Here is a 23,017-nt window from a genome sequence, read left to right as displayed (position 1 = left end):
TGGGATCATGATTTGAGCCAAAGGCAGACGCTTAACTGACTAAGCCACCCAGGTGCCCCTTTTCTTTCCTTTCTTCCTGCCTGAATGGTCAGAACACTGTTTGAGATTCAGCAGCCACCTTGCAACAATGGGGATCACAGCGACATGGTAGAGATGCAGGAGCTAAAAGATGAACAGAACCCAGTCCCTTGCTGACATTCTCAGCAGCAGAATTAACTAGAGGGACTATCTCCAAACTTCTTGTTACATGCAAAAAGTAGGATAAGCCACTCTTATGTTCCGTTAGTTCAGCAAAAGCCATTACTAAAAGATACAGAATTCTAACCCCAGGTTTCTAGAATGCTACTCAGCATCCCATAGTTATACTCTTGTTTTAGACTCCTAATTACCAGATTTGCTTAGGGTAGGTGTGTGGGGAGGGCTGGTTCCTCTGGAAGACCTGATATTCTCCTCTTCCCATCACACACTCCAAATGAGTGACATATTTGCATCCACTCATCCTTCTATCTACACCTGGAGGCCAAGGAGACCTTCATTAACGACCTTTACTCCTCTCAGAATGGTTAAGAATGTGGGTTCTGGAATCAGACTTTCTAGATTTGAACTCTTAAATTGCTACTTACCAGTTTAGGACTTATACAAGTTAATCACCTCCTTTGGGCCTCCATATAAAATGGGGACATGACGTAGCACCTATATACTTTACTGAAGGGATTAAATGAACAAGCAAAGTTCTTAAACAATGTTTTCTGAGTCAATCAATTCTAGCTACTATTGTTACCTCTGACTAATTAGGGTAGAATCCCCTTGCCTCCATGGGTCTCTGTCCATGTCTCTTCCAAGGCACACACAATCCCATACTGCAGAACGTTGAAGATGTTTTCCATAAACAAGTGGTAAGTCGTTCTTTAAGTGTTGTCCCTGGACTAGCAATATCAGCAACACCTAGGGATTGATTATAAATATAAACCCACTGATTCAGAAAATCTGCAGGTAGAGCCCGCAATCTGTGTCTTAATACTCTCGGGCAAATCTGATGCTCATTAAACGTTGAGAGCAACTGAGAAGATCCATCTCAGACTCTCTTGGAGGTGCTCACCAAAAAGAGTTTCCTGGACCTCATACTTGACCAGTTGGAGAAGGGGATCAGGAATGGGCATGATTAGCATGCCTGCCATGATTCTTCAGCACATTAATATTTGAGAATCACTGTCATTGTTAACGTGAGGCTCACTCTGTTTTTCCCGTGGACTGCCAGACTTCCTTGCAAGGAGGGTCTGTGAAAATTTGTATTTACTATTATTACTATTCTAGAATCTCTAGTGCATAGTGCATTCTTGGGCGCAAAATAATTGTTCATTAAATGGGTCTCTGAAAAGTCTCCGGTAGAGCGTCAAGATTAATTCCTGCAGAAGAAGAAATACCATGCACTCACAAAAAAAAACACACACAAAAAAAGCAAAACAAACAAAAAACTGCTTAGAAGTTTAATTCTTTGAATTTCCTTGCCAATTCTTAGTTTTCCTCATTTTGGATAATACTTTTTATAATTTTAATTTTTTTGTGTTTCAGGCAGTATTTTCCTTCTTCAATCAGAGAGACAGAAACATAAATACAATTAAATATTTCCTTTTTAAAATTTCCAAGAGTAAATAGGTATAAGGGAAATGTAAATAATTAAACCATCAAATTACTTTTTGGTTAAATCAATTCAATCTTGTGTAAAGTGGTAGAAATATTTTCTTCAACAAATACATCTGCAGATATAAAATCACAACTACAAATCTACAAAAAAAAAAAAAAGAAAGAAAGAAAAACCAAACCAGCTACTGAATTAAATCCAATTGGTTCTCTTTCTCTGCTATGTGTGTGTATCTGCTAATAATTTCATTTGCTACTGGCTAGCAGAAGCCCAAATTTAAATATAAATATATATATTTCCTCAATTTAAAACTCCTCATATGTATGAGCAATTTTATATATATATATATACATATATATATATATAATGTATGTATATCTGTGTGTGTGTGTGTGTGTATAACTGGATATATGTGGATAATTTTAAATTTAGGAAAGTATATCTTGTGTCCTATTCTTTTCTCTATGAATTCTAAGGGAATATCACTTTCTGTTCTTAACAGTTTCTTTCTTTTTTTTTTTTAATATTTTATTTATTTGACAGAGAGAAATCACAACTAGGCAGAGAGGCAGGCAAAGAGAGAGGAAAGGAAGCAGGCTCCCTGCGGAGCAGAGAACCTAAAGTTCTGTTTAGATTCCAAGGACATTCTGTTCTTAACAGTAAAATGTCTGTTGACTTCAAGGGTAATTTAAAGTTTTATTTATTTATTTATTTATTTATTTTGAGAGAGACAGAAACAGAGGCAGAGAGCATATGCACAGGGTGGGGAGGGGCAGAAAGAGAGGGAGAGAGAGAATCCCAAAAAGGTTCCAGCTCAGCATGGAGGCCCGCACAAGACTCGATCTCATGACCCTGAGATCATTACCTGAGCTGAAATCAAGAGTCAGATGCTTAATCAACTGAGCCACCTAAGTATCCCAACTTCAAGGGCAAATTAATCAGCATATTTGAAAAACCATTGGTTTACCCAGTGATGTACTTACTGGGGGATTATAGGCCCTAGTGCCATTGTCAAGACCTTATCCATAGGAAAGATAAGAAGGTACTTGTTTGGTTTGTAAAAAGTAGGAGTAGTGGGAGATGGTGAGTAGCCTTCTGCTGATGATACCTGATATCCATATATTTGTGTAACTAATAAGCCCACTTTCTGTATCTAAATCCAAAACTTTTATATCATTAATGCCAGGCAAAAAAAGTAAGATTCACGTGTCTGCTATATCATGATATCACAATGCCTGTGAACTCATGTGAGCATGTCTTGGCTTTGTCAGTAGGGCAAACTAGGGCCCAGGACCAACTACCACCCCAGACTAGGCAAAGCAGTCCAAGACTTCTTTAAATGTTGTGAGAGAGTCTCTGGAAGAGGTGCTCATTCTACTGTGATGTCTATGTTCTCAAATACCATTGTACATAGCAGGCATTCAATATATGTTGAATGAATAAGTGAATTGGTGTCATAAAACAGACCTTATACTTAACATAAGGAAAATTCCATTCATAAGCTGGAATTCCTCCCTATTCTTCCTCACCCCCTATTAAACTTGCGACCAAACAATTATAAAAACTTAGAGCTGAAAAAATTTTAGAAACAATCTAGACACCACTCACAAAGTTATGTAACTTTAATTTAGTGGTAAAAATCACCGATTTAGGAGTCAAACAGATGTGAATCCAAGTTCTACTTCTACCATATTTCAATGAGCAAATAACTATTTCTGAGGCTTTATTCCATGTGTGCATTGTGGGGGGATCATAATAATACATATTTTTACTGTATGACTATCAGGGGATTAAATGACACAACCCATTTACAATGGTTAGCTAAGTGCATTGCACCTAGTAAGCACTCAAGACATAAGCTAATAGAGGAGAGATGAAAACAAAATAAAACCTCAGTGATTGACTACCATCCCAGTAGTCCCAATGGTTACAATGACTTTCCATTCAGCCTACTCCCTTTCCATTAAGACTAAGGAGAGAAGGATGCTTAAAATTCTTGATCTCATTGGGGAGGGGAGGCGAACCATAAGAGACTATGGACTCTGAAAAACAACCTGAGGGTTTTGAAGGGTCAGGGGTGGGAGGTTGGGGGAACAGGTGGTGGGTGATGGGGAGGGCACGTTTTGCATGGAGCACTGGGTGTTGTGCAAAAAGAATGAATACTGTTACGCTGAAAAAAAAATAAATAAATAAAAAGGGAAAAAAAAAAATTCTTGATCTCTGCAGAAATATGAAAGGTACTCTCATTCTTTATATTAGTTCTCTAGAAAACCAATTTGTAGCTCTAAGATGTATCTTCCCACCCAGCCCCACACCTGCCAGGATCATATAATGTCACAGTAAATGGAAAAGTCAACAACATACAACCAACAAGCTAAGTTACAAGGCAGTGAAGATTTATAGATTTGATAGAGAAAATATGAATATATCATTATACATTAAAATAAGATAATATGAAGTACTTAATCTAAAAACAAAACAAAAACCTGAAGACCTATAACTTCCACAATAATCCTTATAAAAATAACCAGCTAAAAATCTATTTAGGAGGTTTTTTTAATAAAAAGGCTTTCTCTATATGGTTTGTCTCTTAATCTCACAAAACAAACTGGGGGTTGCTGGGGGGAGGTGGGATTGGGAGAGGGGGAGCGGGCTATGGACATTGGGGAGGGGAGGCGAACCATAAGAGACTATGGACTCTGAAAAACAACCTGAGGGTTTTGAAGGGTCAGGGGTGGGAGGTTGGGGGAACAGGTGGTGGGTGATGGGGAGGGCACGTTTTGCATGGAGCACTGGGTGTTGTGCAAAAAGAATGAATACTGTTACGCTGAAAAAATTAATAAAAAGGGGAAAAAAAAACAAACAAAAAAACAAAAAAAACAAAAAAAAAGGCTTTCTCTATAACTTTTAATGCACAATTAATGAGGACAATTCAACAAGACTCAAATAAATATTTGTAGATGTACTATTAGAAGAAAAGAACAGAGTTAGATGCTACAGGCCTAAAATTATGTTTCAGGATAAGACTCTAAACTTGGTCTCAAATAAATTAACATGTAATAGAGTGGATGAGCCATGTACAGAATGTAAGAATCCTAAAAGGCCAAAGCAAGTGCTGAAAATAATATGTAGGGATTCTTAAGGAAATTAAATATTGGTTAATTGATTCAGCAATGGCAAAAAGGAGCAATTTCCCTTTGACCAGTCTTTGAAGAGGTCCCTTTCTCTCCCTGCTAACACTGAAGCTAGGGTAGCATGGGGAATACAGGAATATGGGGATGAAGAATTTTCTCTTACCTAAGTGGCTGGAAGCAGATTTTCTTACCAGGATATGGTATAATAATATTTAAGGGCTGTTGAACTCAGAGAGATAGGGGTTTAAATATGCTGGCTCCATCTCTTGCTATCCGTCAAGATGCTTATTTTTTCAACACCTCAGTGTCTTTTATCTATAAATTGGGAATGATGATAATCAGGTCTCCCACCTGAATATGCGAACATGATATGGTGCATATACAGGGCCAAATTTGGTGCCTGGCACACCGGAAGCGCTCAGTATGGTCAGTTAAGGGGCACCAATGGCAATGGTAATGGTGGTAGTGGTAGAATTGAGCCAACCTCCCCCACTCCAGGATGGGCTCTGATGAGGAGCAGAGTTGAAGGACTTCTGCCATCATGAAGCTTTATAACAATTCTTAATAAATGTAAGCTGATTATTCAAATGGTTATGTGCAATTTAAGAAAAGGAAGGACATCCAATTTGTTCAGCTACTTAACAGTATTAGTAGTGATAGTACTTACGGAATTTAAAATGTATTAAGTGATTACTATATGCCAAATAGTGTGCTAAATGCTTTATTAAATTACTATAACAATACTATGCAGCAGGTCATGGTAGCTTTGTATCAGCTATGAACTCACCATACTTATAAAAACACCTAACATCTCACAGTCAGCATATAATGGAAAAGAGTTCAAATTCAGTCTGTCAGATTTGTTCTTAAGTACTAAGTATGAAATTAACCATTTTGCCCTTTGCTGATTTCCCTTTTGAGGCTTGGGTATTACTCTCAGTCTCCTGGATGAAGAAAAGAGAAAATTGTTGGCCTCAACATTCAGCTTCCCTTTTCAAATCAGGAATTGTTTCAACAAGCAGCAGTGAATGCTATCTCCAACTCCAGTCACTTTGATGACCAGGTGTCAGATACCAGTGGAAATAAATGCTCTGTCACAACCTCACCCTTGTAGAGAAACATTACAGAAATGGTAGGGAGCAGCAGGTAATAGAAGAATGCATAGGAGAGATATTACCTGGCCTGGTGGTAGCAGTGGTGATGATGATGATGATGACAATGGCAATGATAAATAGACCTCGCTGTGCTCTAGGCATTGTGTTAAGTGCTTGGCATGGGTAACTTCACTTACTCTTGAAAACAGTCCTAAGAGGATGGAATATTATCATCATTTTATAGACGGGAATACTGAGGTGCAGGTAATCAGGTAAACTGATCAAGTTTATACAGTTAGCAAGTGAAAGAAGGAATGTGAACCATATCCAGTGCCTGCAATCTTATCCATTATGCCATACAGCCTTCTGAAGATAAAAAAATTCCAGTGATCTTTACCATAACCCACTCCTGCACTGCAAACTTAAGTGAGTCCGAGAGAAAGAGCCAGCAAGCTTGGAGCGTGGCAGCTGAGAAAGTGTCAGTCATTTCTAAACAATGTACTTTACTCATAAGATATAGTTTCTGAGATAATCTTCTCAACCAATACTCAAAAAAAGGAAGCAAAGATTTGAGTGTATGTCCCAATTTACAAGGAAGGTAGGACTGCATATTTGACATCGGGTTTAACTACTCCAGAAAATGTGGTCCCAGTAGACATACACGCTAGTAGATCTTCCCCACGTACCAAATCTAAAACCAATACATCATTTCCATGTTGCTTTTCATAATCCCACCCTTTTAGTGTCTGTCGTTCATCCGCTAGCGTCTTACTCCCTCCATTTCTGTACAGAAAGATGCTAAGTGTATGTTCTCTGATGTTAAAAGGGTGTGTTATGACAGGGATCCATGGTGCCTCAACATTTTATTTTGTTTTTTTTTTTTTCATCTTAATTCTATTATGCCAACTCCACTGAACTTAATTATAGGAATACAGAATTACACAATTACCCTCTGTTCTGTTCTTCAGATGCTATATTTTGATAAAATTTACTACATGCTGTTCTCCCCCTGAACACTAGAAATGGATGTGTGTTGATATAAAATTTATTATAACTACAATTAAAATATAGTTTACATAATGACAGTGTTAAAATACAATTATAGATGTGCAGAGACAACATGGCCATGCATTTTTTTTTAGTATAAGGACATGCTTAGACCAGTATCTGATAGTCTAGTGAATAAGGAATAGTATTTTGGTTAAGCTACAAAGGGCATTAAAGGATTTGCAAAAGCCTAAAGGGAGCTTGCAACCAGTAAGATAAAAATCCCCCCCACCATGTTTTCAATTGAAAAGTGAATGGAAGATATGAAATGCCTTGTGAAATTGTTCAAAGTAGGTGCCATAATGGGATATTAAAAGAAAACCCTATTATTTTTCCTTGAATACCTAGGTCATTGCATAAATTCTCATGTACAACTGACCCTTGAACAACATGGGTTTGAACTATGTGGGTCCACTTATACATGGACTTTGTCGATAAACACAGTACAGTACTGTAAATGTCTTTTCTCTTTCTTACGATTTTCTTAATTATATTTTATTTTCTCTAGTTTATTGGGAGAGTACAGTACATTATACACATAACATACAAAATATGTATTAATCAAATGTCTATGTTATCAGTAAGTCTTCAGGGCAGTGGAAGATGATTATTAGTAAAGTTTTGGGGTATATGAAAGCTATATGTGGATTTTCAATGGTATGGGGTAAGTGCCTTTAACCCCACATTGTTCAAGGGCCAAATGTATTATCAGCAATGCAAATTCTCAACTGAGTTTTAAATTTTACACACACACACACACACATATATATATATATACATATACATACACACACATAAACATATATATATATATATTGCACTGAACTAGATAGTTCAAAATTATTTTTCATAAAATAGATACTCTATCCCAAACTAACTTAAACCTTACAAAATATAGTTACTGCTACATTACCACAATGAAAGGTAGGAGATTGAAATGTTATTATAATGTTTGTAGTATGGTGTTTTGGCTTAAAATAATTGTCACAAATACTGTTAAAATAATTGTGATATCATTTTGTTCAGTTTTATTGCAAAAACAAACTATATGATTTGTTTTCATTTCATGTAATTGTCTTTAACTAGGAGCTATTAAATTTTTTGAGAACACACAGTGTTAACTGTATTATGTCTTTATTTTTATTTTTTAAAGATTTTTATTTATTTATTTAACAAAGAGTGTGAGAAAGCACAAGTAGGGGAACGGCAGGCAGAGGAAGAGGAAGAAGCAGATTCCCTGTGGAGCAGGGAGCCCTATGTGGCTAGATCCCAGGATCCTGGGTTCATGACCTGAGCCAAAGGCAGATGCTTAACCGAATGAGCCACCCCCCTGTATTATCTCATTTATTCTTTTTTAAAAAGATTTTATGTATTTATTTATTAGTGTGTGTGCATGTGTGTGTGTGAGAGAGCGAGAGAGAGAGAGAGCGTGTGCACAGGCAGGCAGAGGCGGAGAAGCAGTCTCCCTGCTGAGCAAGGACCCTAATGTGGGACTCGATCCCAGGACGCTGGGATCATGACTTGAGCTGAAGGCAGCAGCTTAAGTGACTGAGCCATCCAGGCGTCCCTCATTTATTAAAATAGCACTTCCATGTAATTATTCTTAACATCACTATTTTATTAAAATGTATCTCTAGTCAGAACTTTCTTCATAACTGCAGACTCGTATTTCCAACTGTGCATTCAACATCTCTGTTTATATGTCAAAAATTTCTCAAACCTCATACCTCCAAATCTGTTCCTTAATTCCTCAGTTGTGCTCCACTCCAGCTGAAGTGATAGTAACCCCACCTTTCCAGTTGCTGAGGCCCCACATCTTGGATTCACCTTGTCCCCTTTCTTCCTTTCACAGCTCCCATTTGATTCACCAGAAAATAGTCATAATCTTCCAAATGTATCACTTCTTGAAGCACTTGTTGTACAAATCACCAACAACCATCTTCAGAGACATCTGTAATCACCTCCTGAGATTATCCCTGATTCCTCTCTTTCCCTCATCCTCAACGCCACAGATGAAATTCTTTTAAACCAAGAGAAAGATCATGCCCCACCTCCACTAATATCCTACCACACTGCCTACACTTAAGCTAAGACAAAATGCATGTGATGGTTTCCAATGAGTTCCCTCATCTGCCCCCTCATATCTCTGACCTCAAGCCCTCCTGCTGCCCCTTTCTCTTCCTGACTTACTCAACTGTAGTGGCATCCCTGATATTCCTCAAACCTGCCAGGCATATTTCTGCTTTGGAGTTCTGACACTGGTTGTTCCTGCTTGAAGGGAGTGGTCTTCCCCTAATCCATTCTGACAATTCCCACGCTTCAAGTCTTTGCTCAAATGCCACCTTATAAAATTCATCCTGACTACCATAGTTAAAAATAGAACCCACCTGTACACTCCCAAACCAACACTCTTTAGTGTGCTTCACATTCTTTCCCTTGTCCCAAAGGGCTCATCAACTTCTAACATACTCTAGGACTTATTTATAACATTCATCTGTTTCCATGTGAGAGTGCAAACTGAGAGACAGAAGAACAGAGATAGAAGGAAGGGAAGAGGAGAGAGGAGGAAGGACAGAATGTGGGGGGGGTGCTCTTGTCTATTTTAGTCACTGATATATCCAACCATATAGAACAGTGCTGAAGGGGGAGGCTTAATAAATGTTCCCGGGGAAAAAAGATATCTATAAAACTAGTAGTAAAGCTCAAAAAGTTTAAATAAGTTCTTCACGGTTCTGCACTAGAAATGGGTCACAGTGGACTTCAAACTTGGGGCTGGCTAACCTCAAAGCCCACTGCTCTGAACCTGTCTGGTATCTAAACCCATGGCATTCCTGATTCACCTGAATCAGTGCCATAGAAATTCTAATTCCACTGAATACTATCACTAAACTGTGTTCTCTCTCTCAATCTGTGTAATATTTTCCATTTTTAAAAAAAGATTGTATTTATTTATTTTAGAACACTAGGACTGGAGCTCAAGTGCCTGGTGGGGAGGGGCCAAGAGGGAGGGAGAGAGACAAGCAGATGCCACAAGAGCAGAGAGCCTGACAGGAATCTCAATCCTACCACCCAGAGATCTAAGGACCCGGAAATTATGACCCTAGCTGAAATCAGGAGTCAGATGCTTAACTTCCTGAGCCACCCAGGTATCCCTAATATTTTCCATTTAAACAAAGAAACAGAAGAGTGAAATCCAACATGGATTATTATGGTAATTTTACAGTAAATTTAGCAATAGGGACATTTAAGAAATAGTGATATTTAATAATAGTGTAATAATAAAATAAAAGCTTTTAAATGTATTAAACACTCATCACATGCTAAACTCGGTGCTAAAATATTTCCATGTATATTTTGTGCAATCTTTATAATTACTTTATCAGACAAGTACACTTGTATCATTCCCATTTCAAAGATAAGAAAATTGGTGAAAGGTATGATACTTGTTTGATCAAGGTGAGACTGGTAATAAGTGGCGAGTATGAATTTAAATTCAGATCTAACTCCAGAATTTTATTCTTTTTTTTAAAGATTTTATTTATTTATTTGACAGAGATCACAAGTAGGCAAAGAAACAGGCAGAGAGAGGAGGAAGCAGGCTCCCTGCTGAGCAGAGAGCCTGATGCAATGTGGGGCTAGATCCCAGGACCCTGGGATCTGACCTGAGCCTAAGGCAGAGGCTTTAACCCACTGAGCCACCCAGGTGCCCCCAGAATTTTATTCTTAACCCCACATGAAAATTCTATGATTCCTTTGATAAAAGTATGTTTTCTCCAGGAAAATATCCCACATTATCTCTGTCTGTGCTAATACATTCAGAACATAGTCAAGTTTAAAACATGATAAAAATGTTTAAGTAGTGCTTTAACAAATGGAAATATTTTCATCTAAACAATAATGCAGAAAAGCAGGCTGAGCCTTTGAAGTGGATTCCTTGCTATCTTCCAACAAGAACAAGAGAAAGAACTGGCAGCCATAGAATGAAGAGAGCACAACACCCAGAGATGGAGAGTTCTGTAAATGACCAATTATAAAACTATTTAGCTGCAGCACTTTTATAGCAAGAGGCAAAATAATCCATTAAACTGAAAATTCTCCTACCCCTCACTCCATGGCCCACACAAACATTAATGTTGCATTTATTAGGATGTATTTCCTGTGCTCCATCAACTTGACTTTCAGCAATTGTATTAATACAGTCCTATCACTTTGCACATATATCTGAATGATGGATTTTCCCACTTGAGGTTTGTAGAAAGAGTGGAGTGAATGAAATAAAGTTCAGGAACAGCCATCATCATCCATAATGATGGGCACTGAATCAGGACAAGAAGAAGCATCTTTTCTCATTTGTTTGAGAAAAGCCTACTATGTATTTATTGCCTACATACAGGGTTATCTGTTGAATAATGGAAAACAAGCATCATTCACTTGGAGGTGAGGATTTGTGTGCTCAAGTCTCAATAGACAGAATTAATCTCATTGCGGAACTGTAATTTTTTTTTTTTTTCTGAAAACGGATGTGGTTAAGGAATCAGCAACTCTGATGTTGTCCTCAAACCACCACAATTTCAGGGTAGGTGAATCTCTGATTATTGTAAGTATTTCTGCATAGGTGCAACAACTGAGCAGCATGCATAGTGGTTAACAACCAGGGTATGGTCAGGCAAACCATTGTGTGAATCTAGACTTTGCCACTTACCAACAATGTGACTTGGGACTCTGAGAATCACTTCCTTCAGCTGTACATAGGGACGATAACATGCCTTTTGCAGAACTATTGTAAGAACTAAATAAGATGAAGTATTTATAGTGCATGGCATAATGGCTCATAGCAAAGATGAAGTTATTACTGTGGTCACTACTGTTACTGAAAAGAAATAAGAACTTCTGCTCTTACAAAATGAGATATGTACTGTAACTGTATCATTGTAACTTCATATTATTTTATTTCGACATAATAATCCAATAACTTGATCCAAGAAACATCTAGTAGTAAGGATAACTGAAAGGAGGTTACTTGTCAAACACGGAAATGCCGTCACAGTAATGGCTGGCATAATGCTCTTCTCAGATATTTGCCTGTAAAAAGATTTTGTTTTGCTTTTAGTAAGTGCATAAAACACATATATTTGCTGTGCCAATTGACAAAAGGTCCATGAATTAATCAGTCTGACTATATGTTGCATAACTGTCTCTAAACAGTGATCATATAATATATACAGACATTGGGAAAATGTGTTTGTGACTCTTCTTTTTTGCCTACAAAAAACAAGTAGTTAGGCTGGATGCTTACTGTAGAGTAACGCAGGAGTTTAATATACTTTGTACTCCATTATACCATGAAAAGTGCTTCTCTGCTCTGGAGACATCAACAAAATATTTGTTTTAATGAAGGGAGCCAAGTAGGGTTCTAAAGTTTCCAAATAGGAGGACTCTATGCTGCACTCTACATCAGAGGTGTTCACCTTATCTCTCAACTGCATCACGTTGTGATAAATGTTTAAAGTTAATACAGCAAATACTGGGAAGAGTGAGGAAGAATGCAGAGTTGTGAATATCCCAGACCTGGGCTAGAGGATTATATTTAAAGTAAAGAAAATATCATATATAATTTTTCACTTAATGAATGTCAGTCAGCAAACCTTACATTAACATAAGAAATCACGTGTTTTGGCTAGGAGGCTTTTAATTGCACAGGCCTGAAAACAAATTCAAAATAGTAGAAGAAATTTTTTATTAATTTATTTATTTTAAGAACAAGTGCTGGAAATTCAGGGATGCAGCTAGATTTGGATATAGCTAGATTTGAGAGTTTCAGAATATCTTCAGTGCTCTGGCTTTCTCTCCGTCACTCAACCCTGCTTACTTCCCTGTGACTTTATTCTACAGAAAGTCTTGTGACTTTATTCTACAGAAAGCCATTGGGAGTCCCAGAGTCATATCACCCTAGCTTAGAAATTCCGGAGAGAAGAGCCAATTTTCCCATTTTCCTCTGGCAGAAAAGTCCTGGGAAGGATTTTGATACGTCTAGCTAAAGTCCAAAGTCTACACCTGAACTCATCACCTGCTTTCCCTGAGTTCAGCCAGGGGACTCATCCCAGGGGCCCGGGAGGAGGCAAGAAGTCACTGTCTGGCAGCATTGCAAAAGAAAGTCTGGGGTTTTTGCAAGATGAAGGGAGAGAGAACACTGGATAATAAAAGTAATATCTGCTACTATAAAGCCCACAGTTCTTGCTCCCTACCTGTTGTATTATAACCATGCAGTAAGCTGACCCAGGAAGTCATTTTCCTCAGTACCAGCCTTGATACACATGATGAAGACACACACTGGCAAAATAAGGGATAAGGTTTAAGTATGGGAAATCAGCCAGACTGATATTAACTAAGATATCCGTATGAAAATATTCTTTAAAAGTTTTCCCAAACTCACTCTAAGTTCAAAGTGGGAGCTGGAAATTCAATGTCATGGGGTTTGGATAAGAGCAGGTTTTCTTCAAGCAAGCTATGACCCAAACAGATTAAAAAACTTAGAAATTACATTTGTTTTTAAAGAAAAAAAAATCGCATGAAGTAATTGAGGCCTAGAAAGTTTAAGTGACTTATTTAGGGTAAGAGAGTTAATTCATAGCAGGACTGAGATTGGAGTGTACTTTGTATAATCCAGCTATGGTCTTTGAAGTCCATGACACAATCTATAGATGTAGGAAACAGAGCATTTATGATTTGTTATACTCTCAATGTTTATGAAATTGAAGCAAAGGCATCCATTATTTCAATTATTTTTGAAGAGAAAATTCCCCAAAGACATCTTAATGTTATGGGCACATATACATAAAATACACATGTAGAGGTATCTTCAAATATAGTATATGCCTGTCTCTATTCCTTCCCTCTCTGCTTTTTTTCAAAAATGTCCCTTTAAAAATTGCCTACTCACCATCTGTTAGGTAAATTTCCTGAAACACAGTAAATGTGGAGGCAGAGATTGTTATAGAGCCTATTCCAAATGGCACTGACACCTGTATTTATGAAATTTTGTGAAGAGTTAGGTTAGAGTTATTAAAAAAAAAAAAAAGTCCCCACTATAGTAATACCACACTAACTTAGGTACCCAGTTCTATCCAATTACATAAGATAGAAAGAGAGAAGAGAGGGAACAAAAGAGAGGAGGAAGAAAACTAGAGAAAAAAAATTTATATATATATATATATATATATATATATATAGTCCCCAAAGTTGGAGATTATATTCAAGCTTCAATGAACAGGACAACATTTAGAAATTTACAAATGTATTTCATTTATGATATAAGTTCCACAGGTTTAGATTTGCAATATGCCCCAACAAGAGTCAAGTTGGTCACTTTTTCCATTTAGTTGCTTTTGAAGGGACAAAGCAACTGAAATAGACACCATCCAACTCCAAGTCCATAGTTTAGACCATGTCACTGGCCATGAAATTATTGTTCATTCAGAGTCAGGATGTAGTGAGAGTAATTTATACGCTCAGAGTGTTTGCTCTCAAGTAAATAACAGAGAAGCCTTGAATATAAACATGCCCATTACTTTCCACTATAATATATCTTACTTATAGCCCACAAAAGAGTGGTTGGGAGATTTATCCTTTGGACACCATATTATATAAGCTCTCCACTTTAAGCCATCCCCACTCTCTGATTATTTTTTAAATATGTTACTCATAGTCAAAATTAATTTACATTTAATCTTTCTTAGCATTAGGAAGGTATTATTTTGTACAGGCTCAGAAACAAATCTCCAGAAATTCCTCCCTGATGCTTCTTTGAGGCTGAAAATGTATTGCAGTGTGGTTGCAGTGACTTAATTCTAGTTGGCAGAGCCCTGGCTACACACTAATTTCATTAGCCTCAAATTCCTAGATTTGAAAGACCCAGCAGACATCATTCCTGTCCTCTGACATGTCACTTACTAATCAATTCAGTGTGCATAGAAGAGAGAGAGAGAGGACCTGCTTAACTCATATCTTCAGTCTGCTTCAGTAGACAAATGAAAATTCAAAGTCATAGACACTATTTACATCTGAGGATTCATTCTTGCCCAGGTCCTCATTCTCAGGAAAGAACTACACTCTAGTTTTTGCTGGCAGCAACAGCACTTGCTACATTTATTACTATTTCATTACTCTTTCCTGTCCTCAATCCCCACCCGCAATGTATAGCACTCCCCCATTTAAGTCACTAAGTATTCCTTCTCTCAGCCCAGAAGCTTATCTCACCATAAATTTTTATCTCAAATGATAGGCTTCACATGGTCCCCACAGCAAGCTACAGGGCTCAGGAAAAGAAAACTCAAATATCTGGAGAGCTAAGAATTCAATAATTTAGAGGAGGGTTTTTTGTTTTGTTTGTTTGTTAGTTAGCTTGTTTTTTTTTTTTTTTAATATAGGGCAATCTTAATTGAGCTGAACCCTGCATTCCCAGCAAAGATTCACCTACCATTCTTTTCCTCTCTCTAAATTGATTGTGCCTTTGAACAATGGGTCTGTGTACCACTATTCTCGCTATTCATTTTGCAAGCTTTCAGAGGCTGGGAAACTGGGGATTAGACTTGCATGCCAGGAGCTCCTATGATCACGTGCAAAAAAGGCTACTGGAAGAGACTGTTGGAATATAGAAATATATATTCCAACACGGGCAATGGTTAAGCATGTTGCCCACACTGACAGTTATACCCAGCTCAAAGCACAAGCTACAAGTTGGTGCATTCCTCCTACTACCAGCCTCTTCTCCATAAATGCAGGTGAAAACTGGGGGCTCTTTTCCCCTCAGCTGTTCAATCCAACATGAATAGCTGCAATTTGCAAATTAGAGGAAAATGACAGTGTTTTCTCTGAATGGTTTTAGTCCCAGCCCACACTGCTAACACTGGCATTCGCTTCCTTTCCTTCCCAGCCCAGGGAACGAATGGGGGAACTAAGCATAAGGCAAACCACTTCTTTTCCTCACAAGAGCCTCAGGTTCACACACCAGAGGAAGAATCAGCTCCCCCTGGAATCTTTTTCAGCAAACACAGTCCCTCAGCCTAGTCTGCAATCCCTCTCTTGACTTTAACATTTCACTCTTTTTTTGACAGGCAGGCCCATCTGCAGCACTGCCTGTGCTCTGAGGGAAGAGAGAAACAGGCACCAAAATAATTAAAAAATGTGAGACACCAAATGTGCCTTCAACCCCCAGGGCTCAGGGCTCACAGGGCTGTGAGTCACCCCAGTGGTTCTCAGGTGATCTCTGACCTCACTTCATCCTGCTGCACTGTCCTCTTAAGTTGTCTGCCTTTAAAAGCTCAAGCAAGAAGGAAAGGCTTCTCGGTTTTGCTTACAATAGCCTCGCCTCTTCCCAAAAGCACCATCTCAGAATTAAGGGTGCCCCCAAAGCATTTCTGAGTTTGCAAATAGGGATTCCTAGGGATTCCCAGGACAGAACACACAAGAAGTGTTAGGGATGCTCAGAAGATCAGAGGGGCCACATCAGGCTGCAGCCTTTGGCAGACACCTCTCCTGGTGCACACACAAACTTCACACTCCTAAGAGCTGATGTAGTGACAGCTTGAATCTCTCAAGGAATCCTCTCCAGAAACCCAGTACCCTAGGGAAAGCATTTGGAAGGGACCCAATTCTTTAGATATAGGGAGCATAAGGGCACCAGGGTTAGCCAGAACATCTGGAGAAGGGATTAATTGGGTTTGGACACTATGAGGCAGGGAGAGGGCTGTGTATTAGGAAATGATCATCTCAAGACAGAGATGAACAAAAAACTTGGGATGGGGGGAGAGGGAGAGGAAAAAAAAAAGAAGAAGAAGAAATTGAAAGAGAAGGAGCGAAAAGGAGAAAAACAAAGAAGGAAGAAAGATAAAGATATACACCGGAGAAATAAGGGAACCCACAATCACACAGATCCTGAAACTCAATTTCTTAAAATCCGAAATCCATCCATTTATACCCAATGCAGCACAGGAGCCACGGGGCACAAAATGCAGGAGCAGGCAGAGAAAGAGCACTGCAGTAGAACCCACCGCTCAGCTGCCCCGGATCCGCCTTCCTCCCATTTTCGGCATTGCCCTCTGGCGCCCAGAGCAGGAGGACCGCCGGCTTTACTCAGCGCACCCTAGTGCCTCCCTCAAGAGCCTTCTCTCCTGGCTCCGGGAATCGTCCGCGGAGCCGAGAATAGGGGCTGAGGGTCTGTGTTAGGGAGGTCGTGGGAAATGATGGGCGGAGGGTGGAGGCAGCGAAAGCGATTTTGTTTCGCAGTTAGTATGAGCTCATCTCTGGGCTCTGAAGTGGCTGGAGTAGAAAACTGATCGCCCAGCTCCTGCCAGTGGCCGGAATGCAAACACAATTTAGACGGTGCAAACAATTGCCCAGAGTAAATCACCCGGGGGTCGCGTCTGCGGGTGGCATCTCCCCATTTGGAGAGCGTCCCCGTGCCTTCCGCCCCATGCCCTCGCGGAGACAGGCTACAGGTCGGGAGAGCCAACCTGAGAGACATGGGCAATTAACATCCACATGTAGGTGAAGACCTAGCCCTCGGTTCAAGATGTGCCCCCCTAAGCTCTTCTCGAAATTTTCCAAGGGAGCTGCGGCTTGCTGGGCGGCTTGGGGCTGGGAAGGAAGCTGGGGAGTTGAGAAATGCCCAGTTTCGAGGCGTCTTCTCATCTTTCATATTCCATGAGCCTAACCGGCTCTCACAGGAGCCCGGCACTTTTACAAGCCTGTTTTGGACCATATTTCACTCTAATGCAAACCCATTTAAATCATCGCCTTGTTTTTCGCAGATTGCTTCTTGTAAATGGGGCCATAAATCCAGGATGTCAAGCCGGATGGAGTGGAGCGCGGACAGGGGAGAGATGGAAGGGAAATGAACCAAGCAGGGAAGGTACCTCCTCGGGTGGGGTGGGAGGGATTCGCAGGATCTCCAGGGTGGAAATGAGTGAAGGCTGACCTGACCCCGCACCCCTGGAGTCCAAGCCAGCTTTTGGAATTAAGTGCGCGGGGAGCTAAAGCGCGCTGTGCCCCGGAGGGAGCGCCTCCCTACCTGGAAGAGCCTCAGGATGTTGGCTACCATGATGGAGACCGAACTCCCCGAAGCCCCAATCACTCCAACTACTTTCTCCGGCTTGACGAAAACCGGAGGTTCGCCGTTGGTGCAGCGCACGTCGGAGGTGTCCTTCTGGATGAGCGCCTGGACGAAAGTGAGCGACTGTTCGAGCGCGTAAGTGTCCCTGGAACAAGTGTCCAGGATCCGCGCGCCCAGCGTCACGTTGGGCAGCAGGTTGGGATCGCTGTTGATCTGGTCCAGGGCGTAAAGCATCGCTTCCAGCCTGTGGATCCCGTTCTCCCTCTTGATGTCGCCGCAGGGCACTCCGCTAGAACCCTTGGCATGCACCGGGAACAGCCCCCCGAGGGTGACGTCCCCCTCGATCCGGATAGAGTGCGGGGCGTACATCTCCTGGCCGTGCGCCGCCGCCGCCAGCGCGCACAGGAGCACCTCCAGTACGCAGCAGGGGAACTTCATCAAAGTCAGGACGCGGAGCAGCTTTCCCAGCTGGACCATGCTGCTCCCGCTACTGCGGTGGTGGCGGCGGCGGCGCTGGAGGAGATGGTGGCGGGCTTGCTGGGGTCCGGGCCCCTTGGGGTGAGGTCCTCCGGGGAAGCCCAGAGGCTCTTGCAGGCACGGAGGGTGGGGGCGCCCGGGAAGGGGCCGCCAGAGAGGCTACGGGGTCCCGCGGCGCCTGCCAGACTGGGGCTCCGTGCGCTCCTGGATTCGCCGGCTGGCGCGCCGCGCTCGCGCTCCCCGGCTTACCGCTCGCGCTCTCCAACAACCCAGCACTGGGGAGAGGGCAAGGATTGCTATCGCTTTAAATGGTCGTTCTGCTCCCTCTCCTCCTCCTCCCACTCCCTCCCTCCCTCGCTAGCTCTCCGACTCTCCCCACCCTTCCAAGCGCCCGCCCTCCCCACTGGTTTGCATCATCACGCAGGGAGGGGCTGCGTGCTGAGGTAAGGAGGGGGGGAATGGGTGGGCGGCTAAGCAGGGAGTGCCTCGGACTGGGGAGTTTCGCGGTCCCCAGGGAATCTAGGATTACAGGTCTCAGGCGAGAGCTGAACTCCTTCTCCCAGCTCCCGGTATAAGCCTCCAGCTCGCCCGCCTGCACCCACACGCACCTTCTAGGCACGGGTGTCATCAACCCCGAGAGGGGGCGGGGATGTCTGGAACCGACTGCTCCCAACCCTGAGGTTGGGAGTCCTAGCTGTCAGATCCAGGAGAATGCGAGGAAGTCGCTAGGTGGAGAACGCAGTGGTGAAGGGAAGCAAGGAGATCCCACTTTCTACTACTGATCAGTCTATGCCAGTTTTTCTCAAGAAAAAAACACAGAGACGGGGACCTGATTGACGACTTAACCTTTACCCTGAGACTTCTTGGGGCGAGGCACTGAACTAGCTCTTAGGAAAACACGGCAAGAAACGCTAGGAATGTAAGTGCACCCTTGATCTTCAGGAGTTACTGGAGCCTGAGACGGATGGACTAACTGCGGTCTCCAGCAAATCTGTGGCAGAAACCCCGGACTCATTGCTTTCCTTCCTTTCATCGCCAAAGATATAACAACTGAGAACTCTGCAGAGCGCACGTTCTTTGGCACTGACAGGTGCAAGGCTCCCTCCTACCCATTTCCAGAGATACTTCTGGGCTGGTGACAGGTTTCTGCGGGCAGGAAACAGCAGGAAAGAGGTGACAGTAGGAGGAAGAAAGAGAGGCAGGTAGAAGTCTCCCCAATGATCCAGATGCCTTTCTTTTTCTGGCTGGAGATTTGGTAGTTAAATCAGGATGCAGTGCAGTTAGGAAGCTGATTTTCAAAGGTGTCCCTTCCTGCAGGCTGAGACCAAACTTGAGCTATTAAAGCAACAGGTGGCCCTAGTTCTTATATAAAGGAAGGATAATGTCCTGTCCCTATAAGGAGTGAGTGGACTTATGATGATTAACTAAACTCTAGCTGACGTTTTCTGTTGGAATGCAGCAAAACTACATTATACAGATTTAAGAATGAAGAGAAACCAGAACAAGGCTATACTTTCTGTTGTTGTTGTTGTTGTTACAAACCAAAGAAAAATGTCCTTGTACAAAAAGCAAGCAAACACACACACACACACACACACACACACACACACACACACACCACAAAGTCAGAAGATAGGTAGTGAATTGTCTCTGCCATAAACTACCTGTAAGTCCTTGGCATTTCTGTTTTCCTTTCTGCGTTTTAGTTTCCCCCTTTATAAAATGATGAGATTGAACTGGGTGCTCTCCATGGTATCTGTTAAGTCTCAAATCCTTGTTAAAATAGGCCATCCCTTTGGCCACGGGGCTCTTTTTAGGCCAATACCCTCTGTTCATCTATGTGTAGGAGACAAATTTTTTTTGATCTCCAAAGAACATTACAAACATTTTCCGGTATAGAGGACTTTTTTCTTTTTCTTTTTTCTTTTTTTCCCCTTGCTCACCCTCTGTTCTTCTTCCTTTTAGGGATAGCCCAGTCCAGTTTCTTTTCCTCCATGTTTCATTACTTATGATTTGAGAACGGAACCCACTTCTTATAAATTAGGACTGGTGACTGGCTACAGTGATGAGTTAAAGGATGAGAACAGAGCCCAGCCAGAGCCATCAAGAATTGATCCCTGGGCATTTGCTATGGTACCTAGGATAGTGACACAAGGTCACCACTATCCAAAAGACAATCTGTGAGTGAATTAGGGGGAAAAAATCTTCAAAAACACTTCATACATATCCTTTGGAAAATGTTATACTATTCTTATTATCTAAGAACACACATTACAGAGTCTTCTTCAAGAAAACAGTGCTGTAATTAATATACTAATCTACTTCTCTGTACAATGTATCGATCTATCTTAGATGGGATACCCTGCCACAACCTTACGCTATCATAACCCCTACTCTTCCCTGGAGCTGTAAGGATACAAGCTGATAGCTGTGCCAGGAGCTTCCACAAAAACAGAGGGATATTTGAATTCTATAATAAGAGATATAGGAGGGGGGAAAGGAAAGGAGAAAGATAAAGAGAGTTAGGGACTTAATTTAAACATTTGAAGTCTTGGATCTAGACATGCCATCAAGATTGCCTCTGGATTTTTTTTTTTCAGCTTTATACTATTTTCTTTCTGTTGTTTGAAGCCAAAAGGATCTTGTTCTAATTCACCTGTTCTAAAACACCAGCTCAAAAAGGATGGAAGACTTGAAATGGGTATCTTGAGGTACCATCAGCTAATGTGGAAAGGGAAAGAAAAGAAAGCAATAGGAAGGCATACTTGGGAACACAAGTACTACTATCCCCCTGTTTAAGCGTCATTGCCCCAGTCTGTATTTCAGAGAACAGTATCTTTATTCAGCTTTTAATTTAAGGATATGTATTATGAACTTGGTGACAAAAAACATATTTAGAAAGTTGAGTAACAAGTCATGTCACCTGATTTTTCACCTGCCCATTATCCCAGTCCACATTTTACTCTTCCATGTCCATTTCACATCTTGTGATTGCTCAATAAATATTTCTTGGCTGACTACTGAATGTGTTCTCTCTTTGCTCATTCTCCCTAAACATCTGGCAGCAATCACTATCTTCATTTTATTGCAGTCATCTGTGTTCATGTCTTATTTCCCTTGCCACGTTGTAAGACCCTTGAGGGTAAGGGCTGGTATTATTTATGTTTTTCTCCTGGACAATGTTTAGAATGCTGCTTTGTACCTAAGAAGCGCTCATGTGTTGAATGAATCAGAACTGGTTTTGCCATTCCCCACTGCCTTTATCTGACAGTGACTGAAACACAATGTGGGCAGAGCAGAAACGGTATCAGATAATTTGCTGCCCTCTTAGTCATGAAATGAAATTTCTAGAACTTAAAAGATAATTAGATTTCAAAATAATTTTGTTTTACAAAAATTGCCAAAGACTGAAATACTCTAACCTTAAAGCTTTTGATTAACTATAAAAGAAGTCTTCCATTGGTTCTTCCTGAGTCCAGTGTTAATTCTTGGACCAGTATCATAGTCTGGTTGAGGAAGGGCAGAAGCCAGACACTAGCACCATTTTAAACAAATGGAAAGAGTGATCTGTTACCAGAGAAACAGGGAAGTGATGCTGAGCTTGCAAAACCTTCAGACATCCAGTACTGATAGTATATAATTCATCTTTATATCTTTAGCCACAGAGCATAGGATCTGGAACCTAACAGGTGACACAGTATTTGTTTTTTGTTTTTTTGAGATTTTATGAATCAAAAATCTTATCTGTAAGTCTGGTTAATCTAAAACTGGGCCAGGCCAGTCAGCATTCTAGCATCATACTTAACTGGAAGAGAAATCTAGTTTTAGGCCCAAGGATCATACATCATAAAGTGTGTTCACAGGCTTGGTTTTGTGTAGTCCTTAATCTGTCCTCACCCAAGGATTAATTTAAAAATGTGTAACTCAAGTTAAGGACTCAGTCCTAATTTTATCTTTTCAGCACTGTGTTTTCTTAATCATCTCAGTTTTATTTTTTTCATTGTTCTCCTCTGCCCATCATATTTCTACAGAAAATAATGTCTCCACTTCCAATTCCCTCTCTATTTAAATCCAATTAGTAATTTAAGAAGTTGTCCACCTTACCTGCTGCTACTCCTGCTATTACTGCTAAGATAGTCTGGCTATCCTTCCATCCTTTATCTAAATCTTCAGCCATAATTGTGTTTTGTTTTTATTGTTGTTTGTTTTGTATTGTTTTATTGTTTTGCTTGTTTGTTTATTTAATACAATCTTACATGTGCATTGCACTACTGAGTGGAGGTCATTTCATGGAAAGAGAAAGAGGAGAAAGAGAAAATATGTTCTCTTTTATCTGCTATACTTTCCTGTCATACTTATTTGAGTAGACATCTTGTGTCACCCAACATCTACTTCCTGATCCCTGATCTGATTTTTTATACCCTCTATGATGATAGGGGAGGAAATTCCTGCTGTTCCTTTGGTAACATCAACTATTCTTTTGGAAAAGAACGCTTTTCAGCCTCTATGAGTT

At 40.7% G+C, this 23,017-nt stretch overlaps 1 protein-coding gene across 2 annotated transcripts in view; it reads right to left on the bottom strand.

Annotated features, from left to right (window-relative positions):
- The window catches only part of GRM7 (glutamate metabotropic receptor 7), a 921,897-nt gene extending 903,271 nt beyond the window's left edge, over positions 1–18,626 (bottom strand). For both annotated transcript variants that reach the window (XM_045989695.1, XM_045989696.1), the window contains exon 1: positions 17,986–18,626. In XM_045989695.1, the coding sequence (XP_045845651.1) occupies positions 17,986–18,504 (519 nt within the window). In that variant the 5' untranslated portion in view covers positions 18,505–18,626. The remainder of the gene's footprint in view (positions 1–17,985) is intronic.
- Positions 18,627–23,017: the final 4,391 nt, after the last annotated feature.

Source organism: Meles meles, chromosome 20 (assembly GCF_922984935.1).
Source record: "Meles meles chromosome 20, mMelMel3.1 paternal haplotype, whole genome shotgun sequence".
Lineage (NCBI taxonomy): Eukaryota > Metazoa > Chordata > Mammalia > Carnivora > Mustelidae > Meles > Meles meles.
This window is presented reverse-complemented; position numbering and strand designations above follow the sequence as displayed.